Here is a 23,496-nt window from a genome sequence, read left to right as displayed (position 1 = left end):
GCCCTTAGCTTGCAGGATATCTCACTCTTATAACTAGGGGGTCCCTACCTGAAGAATTCCTAAGGGGCCCGGGCTCCGTTACGCTATTGTCAATGATATCAAGCATTTAGCCTCAGTATCATCACTATTTGTCGAAAAGAGGTAAGCACATTCCGTAGAAGTATGCCAGATGCAAGAATGGTAAGTACATTCATTTGCTGATTTTTGACAGTTCAAATGCGATGGGTCTTAATCAACTGCCAGGAATTATACCCATAACGGGTTCAATATAAAGAGTTTCATGATGGCATTCATTAAACTGCCATTCATTCTGTTGTAAGACATATGAGATCATCAAGAATCAGAGAACTGAACAAATGCAGAGCTTTTTCTCAAAATTATTTATGTATTTATGTTTTAAGGCTTTTGTCAAAACGCATTTAAGTCTATATTTATGTTTTTTACTGAATAGATATTTTTGTAGCACTGTGGAACATCTACATTGCCTTTCATAGCTTTGGAGCTATGTAAATATTAAGCTATGTTGTTTTGCATATAAAGCATGATTCGTCATTAATAAAATCGTATGTTTATCATGTTTTAAAAATATTTTAAGAAAATCTAATTTTGCGGGTTTACTATGATCAAACAGGGCTCAAAAACATGGCTTCAGCAAGGCAACTGCCTGAGTTTGGATCTTGCAATTTAAATAATTTGCCGATTTGGTGCCCATATATGATAAAAACCTTCACTTGCAATGTACTCCTAAGGGATTGTCATACAGCTAGTCATCCTACTCCTTAATTAGCCAACGGAGCAAGCTGGTTTTACATTTTTGACAATAACAAGCAGGATTTGCAAAGGACACCCAGCTAGAAATTTGACAGCCTTAATAAAAACAAACTCATCTTCTATGATTTATTAGATGAATAACACAAGTCAGACCTGTGTGTATTCTACATTCGAATAATATCAAATGCTTTATATGTACAATATGATGGTAAAAGGATTTTTGGAAAAAAACCTTCACATTACTCAACTTGAAGCTGACATACTGCTGATAGCCAAGGGCAACACACCACTATAACAAAGCTGATCTGCATCTTCATTGTGTTCTTCAAAATAACGATTTACTCCAAAGAATTTTCTACAGCCATATTCTGCGCAATGTGTATGACATTCCTAGCTATTTTGTCGCCGTTGACAATAATGACAACAGTTAGGTCGTGGTTTTTTGCTTGACTGTGATATCTTGTGCAAAAATGGGAAAAGCACAGCTTTGCTTTAAAACTGTTGACTATGAAAAACTTTGGCATAACTATGAAAAATATGCAGTTTTTTCAAATATATCAAAAATTTTCTGGTTGCTAAGTGATAGGTAAAGCCAAATATGAGTGGGGAATCCAAACTTTACCCCCGGACTACCTCTCGAGATATTCAAGTTGATTTAAAGGACTGTTTGTTGGATTTCTAAAAGCAATTTTTATCTTTAGCAACCCTTTTTCCTTTCTGGGCGAGTCTTCATTTCGTAAGACTACCGCTTCTCTGATGCAGAGTTAGATTGAACGGGAATCTCTGTCCTGTAGGATCAAATTGGCAGAGTCAGGGCATTGTCTGGGATATGGAGCTTTATTTGGAAGGCTGCACTACTCAAAATCCCGGCAAGTATGCTGCGTCATTGGCCCTACTAGATGATCTCTTTGGTATCTCTAAAATCTCTTTTTCTTCTAGGACCAAATGTTACCAGATCACATAAATACGACCATGATTAATTCAACAATACCACTAAACGAATATTTAGAGTCACAATGTGACCGGTGCAAACAATGATAGTTATTTTTGTAAGCGTTCGAGTGACCGTACCACTGCGCTCGATCTACAACGTCGCCTTCTGGCAGCTTTAGTTTTCAGTTGGTCGACCAGATTTGTAAGCTTCTTGATGCATCGAAGGGTGTCTTTGCACCTCTTCAGATCACGTTCAAGACGAAGCAGTCGTGTGAACATTTCTGTTGAGGTAATGCGACATTAAGTTAGACCAATATAACTGCTTTCAACGAAGCAAAATACTGTAATCAAAGGATACCCTGGATACCAAACCAACATACGATGGAAAAGAAAACAGCAAACTAGAAAAATGATAAGATAAACATAAGGCACATCATTTTTCAGTGTCCATTTTCTTTTCGCTCTGCCAAGTCTTTGGCACTCAGGGTCGAGATACGATTGATTTATGTTTATTACGTTTAATGATAGAAAGAAACTCTTAATTAATGCTATGTGTAACAGTTTGCATGCCGTATCGTAGGAATCCAGGTTTCAAATAAGTACTCAGATTCTTAAGCTTTTTGTTGATTCTAGGGCTTAACGTTTATCGAAGGTTACTCAGATACCAGATGCTTAAGAGTTACTTTTTAGAAACACGTAAGACGAGATGACATGAAATAGAAAACCTAAGAAGTTACAAGGAGCTCTTTCTTGAATTTTCTCATTTGACTAGACAAGTCATAGGTATCTAATTTTCTAGAAGAATCAATTCTACCCCATTATCTAATTAATTTGCTTTTGCTTGCAGGTTGAGATTGATAAGTCAAATATTCTTTTATTTTTTGTCATATAAGGGCTCGGTTTCTCATATATGATTACATAAAATGCATGAATTGAAAAAAATGTTGACTAGAATCCGGCCTTATTCCTAGCCATATTCTACATCTAGAAGTTGTTTGTCTTATATCATTTCATCAAAGGGATCATAGCTTTCCATGTGGACTGAGTAACGCTGGCTGCAACAGACGTTGTTCTGCTCTTTGACAAGGGTCCTGATAGACCAATAAAAATTTGATCCCAATCAACAAGCAAGTAACTGTGTCGTACCATAATTATATTTTGATACTCACTTTCCTTAATCGCACCCAGATAATTCCAGTTTTTGTTGAGGGAGTTTCGGATGACGTCATCACTGTCTAGGTAGTGCCTTGTGATGTTTATACTCATGTCAATTAGTTGCAAAGTGTGTATTTCTGATTTTTTGTTGTTCATTTGATGAGTTTTGTCAAATAAATACTTCGCTGAAAGTTGTGCAGCACTTCTTGTGACATCATTGTAACGATAAACTTGCAAGTGGGTGCGCTTTGCTTTGCTGCATCCTCGATTCTGATACATTTGCACGGCCTCGAGGCTCCTTGCCTGTTTCTCACTCATCCCTTTTATTGAAAATGATAACATCAAATTGTTAGACATGAAGAATCTCATTTTAAATGAATTTCAACATACACATAAGGGAGGGAATTCGATATTTTTTCACGATAACAGAGGTGTCTTGGCATTATTTAAACTCTCTTTATTTTGATCGTGATTTCGTAGTCTCCTTGTGTTTTGTTGTATTCTTATGCTAATAATATTTACTTATGCTTCTCGTTGTTATTCAAGATGGTGTTTATTTCATGTGTTCACATATCCACCTAAATCGCCTCAATCATGACAAACGAATATCATTTAACAATGTTCATGTGTTTTCATACAGGGCTTCTGTGTACGTAGTAGACCAAACGATTTGTAACTAAGCCAATAGGTAAACATCTTCTGTCAGCTATATGCGTATATCGAAAACAAATGCAATTGATGTGCACATAAAAATACTTTTTCCTAGTAAAAATGCAATCCTAAAATGCAAAAGTACTTTTTCAAAATCATTGTAGCTACTACTGGGTTGAAAAGGGACAAACCTCGACAGAATTTGCAACAGAAGCCTTCTTTAGAAATCGGGTTTTTGCATGGATATCTGGAGGGGCATCGTATTCTTGCACAGTTCACAACAGAATTCTGTAAAATGTTTGAAAAAACTATCAGCTTAAAGAAACAACATTTGAAAGCCCATTTCTAAAGGCATTTTAGGCCCTAGGTAGAAAATACGACATTTGAATATAGCTTGGCAGTGCAGACTTCATGCAAGATTTTATGCAAAAGTTTTGTAAGATTTTACCATGCAGACACATTTGGTGCACTTTTGCGTCTTCTTGTTCAGGACGGGATAAAACAATTGATCATGCTTGTACGACAAGCTCCCTCCAAAACTGCAGCCAACATCTATAAAAAATAAAATTTACCATGAAAAGAATTCGAAAAAAATTATGTTAAGTAAGGTCATTGTTCATAGTTTTTTTAATGAATTTCGGTAAAAACAAAGGGTGTTTGTTTATCTTGAAAGAAAATTAGCAGTTTTTCTTTAGCTCTGAACTTGAAGAAACTTTAGAACAATACTCACATAGATCCTTTGCGCATCTCCAACCTCTTTTTCACGAAAAATTAACAATGGCGACAAACATTTTAAATTATTCAGAACCAGCAGTGAAATTTAATGACAAAACTGTGTTATATTTCCAGCAATAAACTTAAATCCTTTGCAGGAATCTTTAGTTATTATTGAATATATATTTGAGATGCAAGCATTTTGCTGAATATCATAACTTAGGCCGGGAGTATCTGACACCAAAGGTATATTTGGAGGTACGCAAAGGAAAGTTTTTAGCAGATTTTGAAGTCGAAAATGTTACCAAAATAAAACATCAGTCTATTATACTAAAGTGTCCAGAAAAATGTTTTGTATTGTTGTATCGTGGAATCCTATAATTTCATTAAATTGCATCTCCTAAGTTTCTTAGTCTTCCAGAGAAATCTTCCTTTGTCTTTGCTTAAAGCTGGCCTGTCTACACTGACTCGAAAGTGAAAGCACAAGAAAGTAAACCTAGGCTGTTTTCTTTTTCGTTGTTGGAACAAGCAAGTGCTTGTCTCGAATCGAATGCATAAACAAAATTCTTAGTTTTCAGAGATATTCTTTAGCATTAGATCACCTTTACTTTCAATTGGAGCTTTGCGCATTGTAGACACGGTTGCTTCCACGTTTTCTTTCGTTTTTCTGTCTGCTTTTGGATTTTTTTTGCTCTTGCTATCGTCCCTTCTTAAGAAAAACCCAAATATTCCACTGTCGGTGGATGATGTTTTTCGGTGATTTTCTTTCCTTGCTTTTGATAACGGGCGCTGGCCTAAGACAAAGGAACAAGAGATAGGCAAAACTTGCTAAAATATATCTAAAGCTGTTTATTATAGGATACTTTGAATATAATTTTAATCAAAGAACAAAACTTTCAAATCTCTTAACATTCACTTACATAAATGTTCCAAAAGACTATACAAATTTTTTATCATTCCGACTTTTGGACAAATTTTATTCCATCTAATATTGCAAACGCTCGATGATCCAAAGAAGAGTTATGAGATAGTTTAAGAGCTGTTCTGATTTCATCAGAAACAATTGATAATAAGTGCAAAATTTTCCCAACGGTGTTCAAGAAATATAGCCCATCTCGGGTTAGCAAGACGATGGAAATTAAGAGAAATGAGTGTCTTTAGTAAAATAAAAATAAGAATAAATCTATGTTAAAGGTTGAAATTTTGATGTAAAATTGCTTTCATTAGATGTATAATTCTTTTCTTGAAGGGCTATGAGAATTTGTCTGATAGATTTTCTTCGAACTTTCATTCAAACTTTGCATTTACCAAGATTACCCTTGCGTCTGTGGTTATCAGAAATGTAAAGTGTGAAAACGATCATCTTACCTGGACAAAGAGAACAGCAATTTCCTGGTCTTTTTATTGGCTTGGCACACGTTGCTGGTGGGCAAGAATGTTTGCGACAATGCTCCCTTCCGTTCTAAAAGTGATAACATGAAACTATATACACAACAAGATAGAAAGCCAGATGGCCTGAAAGCAGATATACGACACTCTAAGCTCACATTAACAAACCTAAACAGTGTTGAAACAAACCTTAAGAAGACACGTTTAGCAGATTCAAATTTGAGGAATGCACCTCGCAAAGTTATGTATACAGGCTCAAATTTCTTCTTTAAAAAGAAGCTTATTAATTAGAAAGGGATTTGTGAGTAAAGAAAACTGGCAAGGAAAACATTTTGAAGAAAGGATGAAATGCAAGAAAAGTGTAATGAACTAGAAATTTTCCTTCTAGCTTGAATCATATAAAACAGGGTTGATAATGTGAGGCACTACTGCGTGTGTACAAGTTCTGCAACCCATATTTGCAGATGAAATGGGTGTCGAGGGCAAAGTGCATAAAAAGTGCATTAAAACAGTGTGTCAAACAACACAAATTTTGTTTGACAATTGTTTACTTCATCTTTTAGCAATAACAAAAGTGCCAACTGATGTTCTAATGTTCTACTGCCCAATACAAGAATTTCTGACATTATTGTAGGAAAATGACATGTTTCATGTTGACGAAATTAAAGCATCTTTCAAGAGGATTATACAACTTTGCTTACCCTGCAACTGCAATCCACGCATGTGGCAAATACATTGGGAGACGGCAGATAAAGCTGCCATGATTCATCATTCTGGAAGTACCTCTCGATACTCAAACAGCCTGAAAAAGTTTGAAGCTTCTTTGAAGTTTTCGCTGGTAGCATATTGAAAACGTTCTAGGAACGAGTCCTTTCGTGCCCAATCAAAAAAATTTATCACGTTTCTTATTATTATCGTGTAGGTTATTGCGAATTGACGAAGAAACGAAACATATTTATTTTGAATCCAGGAATTTTGATAATCCACTGGTAGCGCATATATTCAGTTACCGCTGACATTGAAGACAACAATTCCAGTTAACTACCTTTTGGACGTGATACAAGCATATCAAACGGGCTGAAATTTGAAATTGGGGCTGTTTATTAGCTTAATACCTTTTATCAATCTTCTATGAAAGTAGTGCAATCTTCTATGAAAGGTCTTAGCAGTATAGCAAATTGCTACATCGAGTTTGTATTATCTATAAGTTTTTTAGGTCAGCAATTACTACCAAAATAGACCATAAATATCTTTTTGACAAACTCCCCAAAATCACCCTTCCCATTCCTTAATAGCTGCAACCTTATTCTTATAGGAAGGTATCAAAACTATCAAGATGCAAAATTTTCAACTCGGAATCCGAGACATGTAATACCTTTTACCTTCACAATTTTGAAGTCTTTGAAAATTTAGAAGTTTAACAAGGAATTAATTGAAAAAGCTTCCTGTAAGGATAAATATCCCAAATCACCATACAATCAGAAATAAATCAACTTTGATTTTAAAAAACCTGAATCCAGCACGATTAGGTTTTTTCCTGGAGAAAAGTGTCAAGGTGAAAGCAATTTTAGAGCCTTGAATTCTTACTTAAAAGCATCGTACATTCTACAGGCCTTTGCTATAAGCAATACAGTTTTCCATTGCAAATAAAACAGGATGATAAGCAAACAGGGAAGTGATTGGAAACAAAATTCAATGGGTACTGCCTGACTAGTGGATTACTTTTGGACTTACCTCTGTTTGACGACTCTCTTGGTGGCCTTCCGGATCTTTCTGAAATAAAGAAAAACTACCTCGTATGAAATAGATTAAAAGGAGTTTCAGCTTTTCAAAGCAAAATCTCAGGCACAGGATATGCAGCAAATTGTTTCTACTTTTTGTGCATCTTTGTGAATTTGCAACAGAAGCATTTTCGTAACCTGCCGTTTCTAGAAAACCATTTTAACTGATTCTTAATAACAATTCAATTACCTTGACATGTTTTACAACATGTTCCATCTTCTTGTACCGGATTGCGACAGTGGACAACAGGACAATTTCGTATAGCACAAGTGATAACCTTTATCTGAAATATGAGCAATGATAAAACTTCATTCATCTGTCTATTTGTTGATATCTTTACACATTTGCTCATTCATTCATTCATTGATTCATTCATCAATTCAATGATTCATTCATTCATTCATTCATTCATTCATTCATTCATTCATTCATTCATTCATTCATTCATTCATTCATTCATTCATTCATTCATTCATTCATTCATTCATTCATTCATTCATTCATTCATTCATTCATTCGTTCATTCATTCATTCGTTCATTCGTTCATTCGTTCATTCGTTCATTCGTTCATCCGTTCATTCGTTCATTCGTTCATCCGTTCATTTGTTCATTCGTTCATTCAAGGCATAATGTGCATTAAGCATGATTGAAAATGCTTCAGTCAAGAAGGAACAGACTTCTTCACACATTCAAATATTCTGCTTACAACCTCGATGTGGACAGTTTTTAAAAACATTGGAGATGTACATGAAGGAAAAGAAACCTTTGAAAACTGCGAAGTAAAGAAAAGGAAGACAAATCACAAATAACATGCCTACCTTGCAGTTACATTGCATGCATTGGTTGGCTTGTAGACCTTTGGCGTGGGCCCCATTCTCTGTCCAGCTCTCTCCATTTCGGTGTGTTTTGCCATCCATGATGCATTGTACTCCAGTTACAGCTTTATTGATTATCGACTTTGAAAGGTCATCAGATAGCAACGGATTTAAGGGAATTCGAGCTGAAAGAGCATTGAAGTCCAAAGATATTTAAGGTATTATACGATGAGTGAACTATTTAACTGATAACTTAAGTCATTAATCTAATTATAATAATAATTACAAGTTTGATCATGATGATCACAATAAAACAATTAAATTTTTCATATTGTAGCACTAAAGCAAAATAAAAAATTTAAAATTCTATTCACTGCTCAAAACAGGCAGTTTATATATTCTGGCATATCCAAAAGGCTACGACGTTTCGCGCTAGTAATTGTGGATCTCTTACGTGTCGTAACGGACTTAAGTCAGGAAACAACTTGCACTGTTTCTAAAGTTCGAAAGAGGACATTAATAAGATTAGTAACATGTACCCAAGGTCAAGATGCACTTGCCTAAGGTACCCCCTCGCCCCGATGTCGCTCGTCACGAGCCTGATAAATGAGGACGAAATTTATTAGGCTGTAACTGTATTAAAACTTGAACACAGCATTTGATCATGATTCGAATTTGTAAAAGAACAATATGTTGCTTTAGAAGCAATAGGAGCCGTGCTTAGGTAGAAGCCACACTTTAATTGATATCGCAAAAATACTATCACGGGAAAAATAGAAGCCGCGGTTTCTTCTACAAATATTGGCATCATTTTATTTGCAAATACACGCAAAGAAGTACATACTTTCTAAAGAGTCAGTTTGTTTATAACTCCTGACAATAGGGGAATATCTCGTGAATTACATGGTTCAGGTGACAATACCCTTTCAGATGAACCCTGTATGATTTGTAAGGCAAGAATAGATCCTTCAATCCAACATGCTTAATCAAAGTAAGAAGGGTGGGGTGTTGTTGAATTCGCAGGCTCTGTTTTTGCTGGGATGTTTACATTGATATAATGAAGCAGTTCATTCACGTGGATTACCATCATTAACTATTCTATGAGTAAGAATGCGCTAGGAAGCTGAGTTTATGAAAATTTTATCTAAAATCTACTGTGAAATCGATTTTGTCTTACCGTTTCGATTGCATGTCGGCAGGCATCGGACAATATTTGCCTTAGAAAAAAGAAGCAATTATTGAATTAACAATCGAATAGCAACTTTCAGAAGTAACATAATTTTTATCATCAATAAGTATTGCCTACTGAATTAACATCCTCTGGTTCTCGACAAAGTAGAAATGGCAGCAGCTATTAAAAATTCTAGTATGCATGCATATGGGTCTGGGTTCTGTTGTGGATATCAATAATTATGTTCGTCTTGATAATAATGACACGTGCTTTGCTGAAATGGTTTTGTTGAAAGAATCAAAACATTTTTTTAGGTATAGAAGAGATAAGCGGAGAAGCGGAGAAGCGGAGGAGCCTTTTCTTTCCTCCTTGAATCTTAGGTAACATCGAATAGTAATGAAAGTAGAATCGAAAGCAAGCTAAGGTGAATTTTGGAATCAAGTCGGTAATTTTGTTATCTTTAGTTTCAGGAATCGTCGAAATTCAGATTACCAAAATGCTACCATTGATTTGTTGCTGAATTAGAGGGAAAGGAGATCTGCATCGTTATGATTCCAGTATGCATGCAATTACCAAGCCTTGTATCTTTGCCTCTGGTACGGAAATTTCATAATTTGCTCTTTTCTAATTTATTTTTTTCAACTTGTATCCTTAGCCATAGAAACGTACAGATTAACTTTTGGTTGCCTTATTACGTCAAGAATACCTAATTACCTTGAAGCATTTGCACTGCCTGCAAATTCCGTGATTTCTGATTCTCCACACAGTCCCTGAGATGTATGATTTCCCACTATGCATGCAGAAGGACAGTCCTAAAAATAAAATTCAGAAAATGATAAGATCTTAAATGAAAGAAAATGATAACTTGATTTAGATAATATAATTTATTAAATCATGGATTTAAGCTTAATCAGCAGGATCGGAATTCGCAACTAACTCAGATCGAAAGACTTGCAAGATTTCGTCAACTTGATCAAAACTTATCTTCCCAAATAATTGAGTCAACCCTACTTTATGCTATTCTATGCTAATGGAGTAAAAAATCATTTCATTAAAGTTGGGTGGTTCAAATCATTTGCAAAATGGACAAATTGAGTATTACTGGTTAGGAAGATAGGAAATACTAGATAAAGATTCTAAAAAATGTTAGCTTTAAAAGCATTCTACTTAAGTTTTGCCTCATGGTGCCTGATATATTTCTCCCTAAAGAGAAAAAACATGTTGCCTACCTTGTGAAATAACAAGGGACTGAGGAAGTAGCGAGAAACAAACAATAACGAGGAACTTGAGGCTGAAAAAAATACAAGCAATTATTATATTGAGCTCAGAATTGCTCAAGACTTGCTGGTTAATAACTGTATGGTATGTATTTCTACAAATGATGACGAAATTTAATCATCCTCACCTTTTCTATTCTATTCTCTGAGACTGAATTTTTATCATTTATCATTTAATCATAAAATCAATTTGATGACTTTATATGAATTTTTCTGAGTTTTGGATTTCAACAAAACTAAACTTTTCCTAAAACTTTGCATCGAGTACTCGAGTTTCTTAATTTTTTCTGATTGCTCAGTACTCGTTTCTTATAGCGAACTTTTTACAAAATAAAAGAGTGTAGGTATGTAACAGGATGTGGAACAACTCCCCAAAAGTATCATACCTCAAAACTGTTATAAATAGCTTTAGGGTTTTGATCCCTTTACCATAGAGAGTGACACCTTTGCTATTGGAATACAAGTGCTCCGACGAGGGAGTAGTGGCACATCGCCTTAAAACTGGGAACTCAGTAACATGTGTTTTTATGTCGAAGCAAAGACCACTCGCATCTACAAATCTAATATGATACCTTCGCATTCCATCGCTTATTTGGTATCTGTAAGTCCTTTAATAACCTATTTGCGTGCTACTTTTAAAGGCTTTAGAAAAACTTACAGACAACTCAAATAAAAAGCATTGTATTTGACATGGAAGCAAAGCAAGCCAAAGAAAATATAAAGTTGATTGACCCCAAGTCCATTTGTTTTCAGTTTTATTGTTACAAAACAATAAGCTACTATATGCGTGTTTTCCAATGTTTTCTAACAAAATCTTTAATTTATATCGCGTGATAAAATTTTCTTAAAATACTCCCTCCGTACTGTGAGTAATAAAACAGTATAGAGCGGCGGTCCCTATTCATTCGTCCCTCACGAGGTCCCTATCGGCGTTTTTAAGATCACCGTGACCTGGCCGAATGTCAATTGCTAATTTTACTGGGAGAATTTCATTAAAGAAATGTGGTTTTCTAACTGTTATCTGGTTTTTACCTTTATTTTTACACTCGTGTCACCGTAAATAAAATCTGATGCTCAATTCAGAAAGAATACAAAGAGGCGTGGATTGTGATGACTAACAGCCATATCTAATTTGCAGTCAATCAAAAATTATGTTAAGGTAGGCTACAAGCCCGCTGCTTCACTGGTTGCTGCGTCATTATATATTTCAACCTCCGTACGCTTTAATCACGCTCAAAGTATGCGATCTCTTACAAAATTCAAAATATTTTATTTAGAAAAAAATTTTTCTTTTACATTTCATCTTTACAACAGACTCGAACAGGCTATCCTTGAACTTCAACACAATGTTGCCGAAATCAAAACTTTTCGCTGCAACTAGGAAGTCTCAATACATTTTTTACTAAAAATAAGCTTCCTCTGCCTTTCCCCAGCTTCCCCCAAGCTTCCCCCGAGCTTCCCACGAGCTTCCCCCGAGCTTCCCCCGGATTTCTTCGGCTTTCATCGGCTTTCCTCGGCTTTCCTCGGCTTTTCCACGCTTTTTTGTACCACAATGCTTCGCAATCTTCCAAAAAAACTAAACAAATCTAGCCTGTTATACAACCTATTATTCCAAAACACCAAGAGTTGCTTGATCATTGCACTGGGAATGAGTAGCAAGATAAAATCGTCTTGTACTATACACATAGCGTATAAATATGATTCAACTTTATATAGCGCTCGCCAACATATATCTTTCAACGAACAAGGCATTATGATAAATCAATAGCTGTTCCACAAGAAAAAGACCTACTGATGAAATTTATTAAAGCATAATGATTAGCTTAAAACTATTGCATTTTTGTAGAATTAATTTCATAGGCAGAGTTAAATGGAATAAATTACAAATAGAAAGAGGAAAAACAAATTATAAAATGGTTTGATTAAATTGTATAACGCATGCAAAATATGATATATCAAAGCAAAAATTAAAAAAGTTTAAAATGTAATTACTGTTAATGTAACAAAATAACTCTAATGATAAAATATAATATAATAAAATAAAATAAAATATAATATGATAAAATATAATATATTATAATATAATATAATGTAATATGATATAATATAATATAATATAATATAATATAATATAATATAATATAATATAATATAATATAATATAATATAATATAATATAATATAATATAATATAATATAATATAATATAATATAATATAATATAATATAATATAATATAATATAATATAATATAATATAATATAATATAATATAATATAATATAATATAATATAATATAATATAATATAATATAATATAATATAATATAATATAATATAATATAATATAATATAATATAATATAATATAATATAATATAATATAATATAATATAATATAATATAATATAATATAATATAATATAATATAATATAATATAATATAATATAATATAATATAATATAATATAATATAATATAATATAATATAATATAATATAATATAATATAATATAATATAATATAATATAATATAATATAATATAATATAATATAATATAATATAATATAATATAATATAATATAATATAATATAATATAATATAATATAATATAATATAATATAATATAATATAATATAATATAATATAATATAATATAATATAATATAATATAATATAATATGACATGGCTAAGTAACAGATAATTTAGCATTACATAACATAATTTAGCAACTTGAATATAATTTAGCATACGATTTTATTTAAAAAGAAGGCTACAGAACTTTTCATAAAATTTTCAGCAAATAAAATATGTATTTTATCCAGCGCCAACTTATAGTAAAAGGCAAGAATTGCTCTGAGCAAATATTGTAGCCAAATAATTATCGTTCAATCTTTACTTGCTAATATTGTCTTTCCGATATTGATGAAGCATGTTAATCTTGTCTTTCGTGCTTAATGTAATACAAACAGAGGCTTAAGATTTGCAAAGCCATTAAAGAAGATCCATTGTTTGGAATTGGTTTTAAAATTTTAACTGATGTGCAAAATAAGTGGACTGACGTGCAAAATAAGCCATATTTTGCACGTCAGTCCACTTAAACTGAGCTGATTTCAAATATTTTCCAAATCTGTATTGCCTAATTGCCTAAATGGTTATTAAATCAAATATGCAAGTCGCAACCATGATGGTGCAAAGCTATGTGCAATGATTACTCTTGAATTGCTCCAATTACAAGGAATTATAAAATAAAGATAGAAAAGCAAACCAGATCATATATTATGAAATCGCAAAGGATGAAAGATTTCTTTGAGCTTTCTGAAGTTACTCTTTGCCACTAAAGATAGCTAAAGTTCCAGTAAAAGCTCCATGACCAAACTATTGCCATACTGAGACCATTTGTATAGCTTTTCCTTGCATTCTTCATCTCCTGCAGTATTTCGTCCACATCGTTAAGTAACAGGGAAGTCAGACAAAAGTTATTTAAAATGAAAACTCTTTACGTAAGGCATAAAGTAAGATCACGAAAAAGAATGCTTCATTCACAATTCGGCTTAACAATTGCCATTTGAAAGCTTGTAATTCTGAATCAAGAGTTTCAAAAGTTCGTGGCTTCTGATTGATCTTGTTATCATTAAAATTAATATTTAAGAGGATGAAATTTAGAAAGATCCATTAGAATTCTCCAAAAGGAATTCCTTTAAATCTTACTCATCAAAAAAGCCTTTTACTTACTGTCTAACGAAATTAGACTAGCTTTAGAGGGAATAACGTTTTCGACCTCGGACAAAATCACAAGCTATTACGTCTATATCACAAGATAGCTGCTGGATTTACCCATAGATATTTCAAACTCCCTTCCAAAAAGGGCAAAAATTTAGTTTCAATTCGTTTCCTACGTTAACGGCATCAAAACCTTTTTCTAATTAATTCCATGGAAGTTTCTCCAGGCAAATCGCATCGTTGGGCAATTGAGACATCAAACAACAAACTAACCATTTGCCCTAAACTTTCTCTCGTAATTCTTCGTATTTTTTTATAAATGCACTAGAATAAACTGGTGCAAGATTCTCATGGCTTAATACGAGAACATTTGAATGGTTAACCAACTAATTCAAGCACCTAAGTAACAGTGGAGCTGCACATTTGGCGAACATATCGCCAGCCACAACCCTTGATATTTGTTGCTACGATTCATGAACGATGTTAGAAAATAATTCTTCATAAAAAAGATGCTTACCTCATCTTGCGATTCAGATAGTGCACAACAACGAAACTTGTAGATCGAATTTTTCTTTTCAGACTGATTGACGTAAGGCACTACAAACGTTGGTGCGACACACAAAGTAATTGTTATCTGAGACACTGGCTGAGCAAGCCCACAGTGAACTCCGAACAACAACTCCGTTCCATGGCAAAATTTTGCAAAAGTCAGAATTGATTTGCTTCGTGTGTGCAGATATCCAACTGTGCACTGAATATCCTACAACAACTCTGGAACAAAAGTTGAAAAAAATTTCTGTCTTAAGAGATGATCTTGAGGGTAACGAGCGGGCTCCGTTTACCGCTTTATTCAGAGAAAACAGTATTGGATTGGAGCTCCCAGCTTGCATCTATTATCACTCTCTTTAACAGAACTGCTCTTGGGAATGGTCGTGCACAGCTTCGCAACAATCAACAACAGCACAGCATTGAAATCCCGGTGAATACCGCCAGTGAATCTAAGCATCAGGGAACTCTTGAGAAGCAACTGATGACTTTTTACAATTTCGGTACTGCTTGCGTTGCAGCGGAGTTAAGAATATCTATCTAATTGTCTCTGCGCGCATCAATGAGAGGTTTCTATAATGTCAAACTGTTTTGCTAATAAAACCATCACAAAGGCAAAAGTATATCTGGCAAGATGGCCTTCATTCATTTCAAATAGTTATAGCTATAATTTGAAACGACAAGTCTCTATGCAATACGGCTTGATTAGATTACATTACCACACTTATATCATTACCCTCTTTCTACTCTAAAGCAAGCACGATAACTGCATTCTCTGATAGTTCAACACCGTATTCTGCGGTAGTTTTTGATATAACAGATTCAGGTTTTGAGCTGTTTTCAGTTGTACAATGACATCAGCAGGAATTTGATAAACAAGAGTAATTTTAGAAATGTTTTCAAAAAGACACAAATTCATAGGAGACTGTTTTTAGGAATATAAAAACAATGAGCTGCTGCGACTTGACTGAAGGCCGATTTCCATTTGATATGGTCTCGATTTTGCATCCGCTGTGAGCGCCAAAAAGTTGAGACCCTATCATTTCAAATGGAAATCGGCCTTAAGGGCGTCGAAGTGTTCTCTAAAGCGTACAATTCGCTTTGATTGATTTGGGGAGGGGAGTATTCTCGTCAAATCCGCCTGCAAGTTCAGCGCAAAGTTTTTGTACTGTGTCCGTCATTAACAAGAACCTGGTGGCCAACGACATAATTTTTAGACATCATGACCTTCTCGAATAAGATTATCCTCTGTAATAGATATACCCCATTCTATACTTACCTTGTGTTTTAAACTTACTTTACTATGCATCTATGTGAATTATCAACTACTTCTACCCTATTATGCTTTGTTCCCATTTTAATTGTCTAAGCCCAACCGTATTAATCCTGTTGCCCGATGTTCTTATCCGAACCCTAAGCTCGATTTCTGGGCCCTCATCTAAAGACCGAGATACTGGGGGGAGGGGGGTAGCCTTGATAAATAAGTGTAAAAACAGCCATATTTTACAAAATAAAAGTATTTTACTTATACCAGTTAGGTTTTTTGGCCCCCAGAATCTCGGTCCTTGCCCTCATCTACCAGCAGCTTCCACATATTTGCTACCCCTCCACTTTATTGGTCAATAAAAACAATTTTCTAGATATTTGAACCAAACGAATATTTCATTAATTGGCTTAGGGAGTGGAAAATATCACAGATACTAGAAACAATCACTTTGGCCGCTGATATAGACATGTTTTTAAGGAATAAAGCAACAATTTCGTTCATGCTTGTCAAAATTGCGATTGTAAGAATTTTTGGTGAACCAAAGACAGCAAAAGAACTTGAAATTGAAGGATTCATAATAAGATGTCTGTGATGTGAACCAAAACCTTTAGGTTTAAAAGGCTTGGCAACATGAAACTATTTTTTAAACTGCGATATAAGAAATATTCCTTTCTTCATAATTTGATGATAAATGCCATTAAATAAAAAAAAGAGTCTATTAGCATAACACAAAATGACAAACATAACATCATCATTAGAGTTTTGATTCGACTGGCGACAATTTCCAGCTAAAGCTAGTTAGGAAACAATAACCACAGCGATAAACAAAATTCCAGAAAAAAAATCACAATTCAAGAAAGACCACAGTGATAACATTCCTTCCTACTGAAAATCCTTATTAAATTTTTATAAAAGGTCCTAGATAAAGCCTTTTAACAGTTTGGAGAATTTTATTGATACAGGCCTCAAATATATCCTGCTCGTTATTTTTCGAGTGGCAGAAAATATTAGATCGAGAAAAGTGGCCGATAATCCTAAGGGGAAAATTTTAAACAATTTATCAACCTCCCCCCCCCCTCCTTCAAAACATCTCTCTTTATTAAACGTCCCCTTCTTTAGAGAGAAACAACTTGACGTCACTGGTGTTTAATAGAGGGTAGAGCGTTGCCAAGGAGAAAAAAATTCCACTATATGGCCACTGTGAAGAAATCCTAAGAAGCCTCTAGTATAATGTAATTGGTCTTTGGTACACGGGTTGATGAGATCCGAACCTGTCTCCATATGCGAAAAGCGATTTCGCTATTAAAAGCAAAACAATTTCGACAGGGCGACTTTGCTGTTTGGCTCATGGTCTGTTGTTGGACAAAACTCGTCATTAGACAAAATATGGGAGAAATAAAAACTTAACAACCGAGAAATTACAGTTTGTGGCTGTGTTTACATTTGGAGTTACTTTGGCAAGTCTTTAGGTAAACTGACTGCGAAAGACGACGTCCACTAATTCCAGGTAGTCTTAGGAGGTGCAACACTATACTGTCTGTGTCATCGATTAAAGCTGTGTTTGCGCTGATGAGATTGTCCAAGAAAAGGGTGCAAATGCTAGTAATCTTCAATGGATCAATACGAGACTTCTTAAGAATGATGATACTCTAATCCAGACTACGTGCATGAGAAGAAGTCTGGGACTAGTCTGAGGATTCAGATACTGACTTGATTCTAATTGGAATCGAGAAACATGTTTATTTGTGTGTAATCTGGCTATAACCAAGCACAGAAGTGCATGGCAACAATCTTCGATAATGTTTTAAGCAAAATATTGTTTATAAATTGTGAAAAGTAAGGGAATATTGTGAATATTAAGGGAAGCAAAATAACTTTCTACTGTTAGAACAAAAAGTATAACAATATAAGTTGGGTTGAAGAATGATCTTTGCTGTTTCAAAATATAAGAATAAGTCTACAAACGTAGATTGAGGTATATCTTGGAAAGCCAACGAGTATGACAAAGTCTTTTTTACCTATTCCTAGTAACAGTAGTAATCTCTTTGCCGTTTAACTCTATTTAGTGCATCTCTCTATTTAACGCCGTTCTCTTATTATCCTCTAATTATAAATATTCTAATTATCGCCGCACTACAGTTAATTCTGCACCATCTGAAATTGTTTAAAGGCTGCTCCACCCTCTAATTAGCCACTAACGCCGCAACTTCGAACCATTCCATAAGTCAAGAGATAAACTCGCATTCCAAGTGTACATTTTATAGATAGCGTACACAGTGTTAGTATAAGATATTGTTTCCAAGTTGACCCACTTCTACTGCCCTCATATCATCGCTGCCTTGTCGTCCACAAGTGCTACGACGCTAATCAGAAGTAATACGCTAAACCTAGGCACTGTAGATCTAACTTGCAATCAACAACGGGAATGAGAAGTAATCACCGCTATGCCGAAGTAATACTTGTCTTGCACTTAAATTTCTTCAACTGTAGCAAATATTTGTTTTTAGAAATCGGCCACCATTCTTTAAATCGGGTTACCATAGTGCCATTTAAGCACTTGGGTCATTAGTATGTTTGATTTTACCCATAAGAAACTGCTTTCTACGGAAATTTGACAATTTGCATGTGCAGCCAAGTTACCACAAAACAGCTTACCACTTGCTCGTTGGCAACACAATCATTATGTAAGACACTTCCTGCGTTTAGAACGAATCTTTTTAGAACTAATTCATGGTTGGAAAATGACAAGCTCTTTGTTTGGCTTTCCTTTGGGTCATAAAAGACAAAAGGCACACAAAAACTAAGTACTAATTTGTGCAAAGAACGTCTTTTTTTGATGTATTACTATTTTTAAACAAGATGTAAAGGGCGCGAGTCCATAATGCAAACGGTTTTCGAATTGTCTTGTAAAAGAGATCTTAAAAAATTGTTCAACCTTTAGTCATGACCTTGCTCGACATGCGCAATGAGCATTTTTAAAAAACAGCATCGGCCGATGGTAGAACGCCAGTTATTAAACGGGCAGGCGAAGGTTGGTTAATACTGGCTAAATTCAGTGACAGAAGACAGGACTTTACAAAATTATGCTTTTTCGAATATCACCTGACCCCAAGATGCATAGCAGTTCTGTCAGGTCTAACCCTCGAGACTTGTTTGTAAAAAAACATTCACGGGACCAAGTCCGAAGAACGTTATAATAACAGCTCTGCCAATTTACATTCAACACAAATCTAGACAATCGTATTTTGCCATTGTAACTATGAAATGTACATATGTTTGGTTGCTCACAATAACAGTTTACATAGGCCAATGAGTTGGCAAACGTTTAATACATTGTTGGATCGGTAAGACGTCAAAATTTCAAATAATCTTTTGGTTCAAATATAACGGAACCACATTCTATCTGAAATAATTGGAGTTGCTGTTATCTTGCGGCGCTTTTTTTGGGGGGGGGGCTGGGACATGTTCCTCTACTTTTTAATTCGTTAGATTTGATGATGAATTTTATAGGGAAATTTGAAAGTCTGGCAAAGTAATCTTGTAACGTGGTTCTATGATATTGAAGCTGCCTTTACGTAACCAAACGCTGCTTGCAATTGGTAAAATTGGCGTTCCCTGTTGCAAAAAGGGTCTTTTCTGACAGTTAAAAGGGCGTCGCCTAGAAATTTTAAGTTTGTTTCCAACCCTCTCCCTCTTCTCAAAACCTGGTTCAAGCAAATTAACGATCGACCAAACACATATAAGCGCCGAAAGCCGCTAAAATTGAAAAATCGCTACTAAGAAAAGCGAACACACAGTTAATGAACAATGATTGAAGCCAATAACTTTGGGAAATTGCGGTTGTGAGCTGTGTCAATGAATTTTAGCATTGAAACAAAATGGCTGCAGCATATCAGTTAAAACTCACTAAAATTTTCATTTGCAGATACGTTTTGTCGAAAAAAATTCAGTTCGAATTGATAGAAGCTTTAAAAATTGTTCTAAGTTCAAATAAGATAAAATACTTATTTTATCTTGGTTTAGAGTAAAGAAAACATACCTTCGGAAATGAAAACGATACATTCACTGCCTCGTTCTACCTTCGAGGCCAAAACAAAATTGACGCAAAATCAAAACTTCTGTGAACATTTGGTACACGGATTGAATTGCTGTAACAAAATGCTTTTGACAGAGGATGGCAAGGTTCTGTTTTAATTCCCTGACGAAACAATAATAGATGTAAAATATTTGATAAAATGCGTTTTGTTGCATGAATAAGGAAGGAACTGACAAACAAAGGTTTGTTTATCTTTTGGCCAAATCTGCATGTTATAAGGGGATTTTTTGATAACAGCGGTCTAATAACTGTGCACATCGTTCAAATCTGTAGATACATATCACATCCGATTTTGGGGATTTCAGATAAATCTAGATAAGCAAATCCTTCGCAATTCGATTTTAATGCTAGTTAAAAGAAACGAAATCGAATAGAGCTGCGTAGGTTCGATGCATAGGTGGAAGCGAACAATCTAGTTTTTTGTCAGGTCCAGGCTTTCGCAAAAAATTTTTAAATTGCGTAGAAAGAAAGATACATTCAATTTCATATAATGAAAGCACAATAAATGTCTTTATCGTTATAAATCTCATTGGCATTTTTCCCTAAATCGTTATATGACAATGACAAATAAAAGAAACAACTTTTGAGAAAAACGTTTCCATGAATAGGCGACAGGTAACAGCAGACCTCCGTACAAAATCTGATTATTTGATAATAACGCTTGTTAAAATAAATTCAAGAAAATGCTTGGTAGACTCATACCTCATTCTTCACTGGCGCTTGAAATCTCTTGAAATAATTATGCAGTCTTCTCTTCAGAACTGCACTCTTCAGTACTACGCTGTAGTTTGCTTAAGATGATCAGAGTGTTGGCTCCCCCTGCCACTGTGGCATTCCTCACAAACGTAACATCCAATACTCACACAGTAAGGATTCCAGAATTTGCTTGTCTTGTTTGCGTAGAAACTTGTTCAATGAATGGGCAGGAAGTACATTCAACTAACATATAATTCATTGAATCCTGAATGTGCTTATGAATCAATTTGGTTGTGATGAAGTTCTAGACGGCAGAGGGCGTTTTATGGCACATTTTTCGGAACCACTTCGCCAACAATGTAAGCTTTAGATTTTCGGAAAGAAAAACAAATACGGTCTTAGTTTGACCTTCGTATTTTCGTCATGCGAACTTTCCTTTGCACGAAATCCCGCAACACTGTCCGTTATTACAGCAAACGCAGAACAATATTGTTCCAAATTTAATCTGCTGAAAGAAATTAACAGACGTTTCCACAAATACAGCCATTTTATTGCTTTTTAACCAATCAACCTTTTAGGCAAAATTTGGTCTTGTGGCGATATAACCGTTGACTGCGCACAAAATACATAGAATTCCTGATTTGATGAATACGAACAACGCTAACTGAATAATGAAAATTTTACGAATTAGGATAAATGTAAATAAATATATGTTAATTTGTAGAGAATTCAGACTTTCCCCGTAGTATGTATTTTTCATTTCTCTAAATTCCCAGCTCCATAACAGTTCCAAGCAGTTATTAACTTTAATCACAACAGATATTTACAATCCATTAAAAATCCAGTGCCGAAATAAAGCTGATGGAAACTATGGTTTTATCTAAAACAAGCAAATATGAGTGAATCAAACCACAATAATCTCAACAACCTTCTCCCTCGATACAATGAAAACCAAGGCCTTTTTCAAGTGGCATAAAATTATTACTCTAGGCTCTTTGGTTCTATAATTCAGCTAACAACGGTTGGCATGATTTGAAATGCATGGATCGGGTATTTACTGGTGAATAATAATAGTAATGAAAATCTGCCTGACAATTTGAAATGCAGCAGTCGCCAAAGAAGAGTTATGCTTGCATACCCTTTTGCACGAAATTCGGTTACCACTTCTCTTTCTACTCCAAATATTCATTTTCAGCCATGAAACTAGGCCTATCCCTATTTCTTCAAGAATTCGCATCATAAAAAGAACATTTCTTCTGCCTTACTCGAATGCTTGAATATTTCCACCGAGAATGGAGGAATAATCAGAAACATCGACATCAGGCAGTGTGTTTGTAATAGCAGCAATGGTGACACCAGGGGATTGCTAGGGGGCTACAACCTTTACATCGGAAGCATCTAGCCCCCCATTGGAGGAAATTTTGGGTTATTGTCGGAGCAAATTTGACAAAATAACGTACGAAAACTGCATATTTTAGTCATTATAGCCCCCCTGTCGGAAGCTCCAACCCCTCTGTCGGAAAATTTCCGGCGCCACCTCTGAATAGCAGGCTATTTGAATCTTTATATCTTCGAAAGATTAACAATTTTATTCTGACTTAGCTAGAGCGGAAAGTTAAACAGCTGAGGCAAAGGTCCCTTAGGACATTCCCAGTGGGCATTATGTCCATGCATTTGTTAATTTTATAGTGTAGTAGTTGATGCAACTTAATACAAAAGGAACAATGACCCTAAGTTCATAGTGAACAAAACAATGGGTGTTTTTTTTGTTTTTCTCTTTAACATTCCCATGTGTTTTTTAAGATTGATCAGAAGTTTGTTCGCCTTAAAAATTTGCTGATTTGGAGCTTTGGACATGTTCATGTACAGTAAGTTCTTTAAATTAATCAAAATTAACGAACTTAAAGAAATTTGGCTGAATCATGTCACACAAACGACGAAATCTCTTGATATTGTGTCACCCTTGCAAATTGTGCATACCTAGTTCAATTGAAAGAATTTTGCGACGGAAAATCATTACTGAAGACGATTTCCAAACTGAAACTGATGTAAGGGAATTTAATCCACTTCTGACCACATTGGATCCTGTGAAATTTTGTCCATTAAATTTACTGACATATGGCGTCGCAATGGTAATCCACAGTTAGGAAATTAAATAAACTTTCCTGGTTGCTTAAACACCGCTTTTTTGTCTAGGAATTTAAACAAAATTTGCAGACAACGAAATCGTCTCACGAGGGAGGGCGTAGTATCATCAGGACAAATTCACGCATGCGCAGTATCAATTGAATCAACCAGATGATTTTCTAAAAGATTTCTAACTTTTAGAGCGTTGAGAGAGAAAGTTAATGGAAAATTTCATTATACGTGCAGCCGCACCCAGCTTGCTCTTCTTTGGACCCAGAAAGAGAAATTCCTTTTAGGACATTGCACCATTAACAAGCAATTATCCCTGTGTCTATGCTGACGTAATCGCAACTTTTCTTGCCCGAAAAATTCTCATATGTT

General features: G+C 34.7%; 1 protein-coding gene across 2 annotated transcripts; it reads right to left on the bottom strand.

The window, feature by feature from the left end:
* Positions 1-868: 868 nt before the first annotated feature.
* On the bottom strand, positions 869-22,407 carry LOC135684131 (chordin-like protein 1). Of its 2 annotated transcripts, none has more exons than XM_065199539.2 (14): positions 20,995-22,407; positions 10,612-10,673; positions 10,097-10,194; positions 9,389-9,428; positions 8,215-8,396; positions 7,585-7,678; positions 7,348-7,386; positions 6,315-6,415; positions 5,593-5,686; positions 4,827-5,018; positions 3,959-4,062; positions 3,702-3,798; positions 2,874-3,179; positions 869-1,985 (listed from the first exon to the last, which is right to left on the bottom strand). In XM_065199539.2, exons 1-14 carry the CDS (start codon positions 20,997-20,999, stop codon positions 1,813-1,815), a joined length of 1,587 nt encoding a protein of 528 aa, XP_065055611.2. In that variant the 5' UTR covers positions 21,000-22,407; the 3' UTR covers positions 869-1,812. The 2 variants fall into 2 exon arrangements, with proteins under 2 accessions (XP_065055611.2, XP_065055610.2); XM_065199538.2 differs by lacking the exon at positions 20,995-22,407 and adding an exon at positions 14,901-15,896.
* Between the last annotated feature and the right edge of the window lie 1,089 nt (positions 22,408-23,496).

Source organism: Rhopilema esculentum, chromosome 21 (assembly GCF_057945365.1).
Source record: "Rhopilema esculentum isolate cy_ngs chromosome 21, ASM5794536v1, whole genome shotgun sequence".
NCBI classification, from domain to species: domain Eukaryota; kingdom Metazoa; phylum Cnidaria; class Scyphozoa; order Rhizostomeae; family Rhizostomatidae; genus Rhopilema; species Rhopilema esculentum.
The sequence above is the reverse complement of the archived record's forward strand: the minus strand, read 5'-3'. Positions and strand labels throughout refer to the sequence as shown.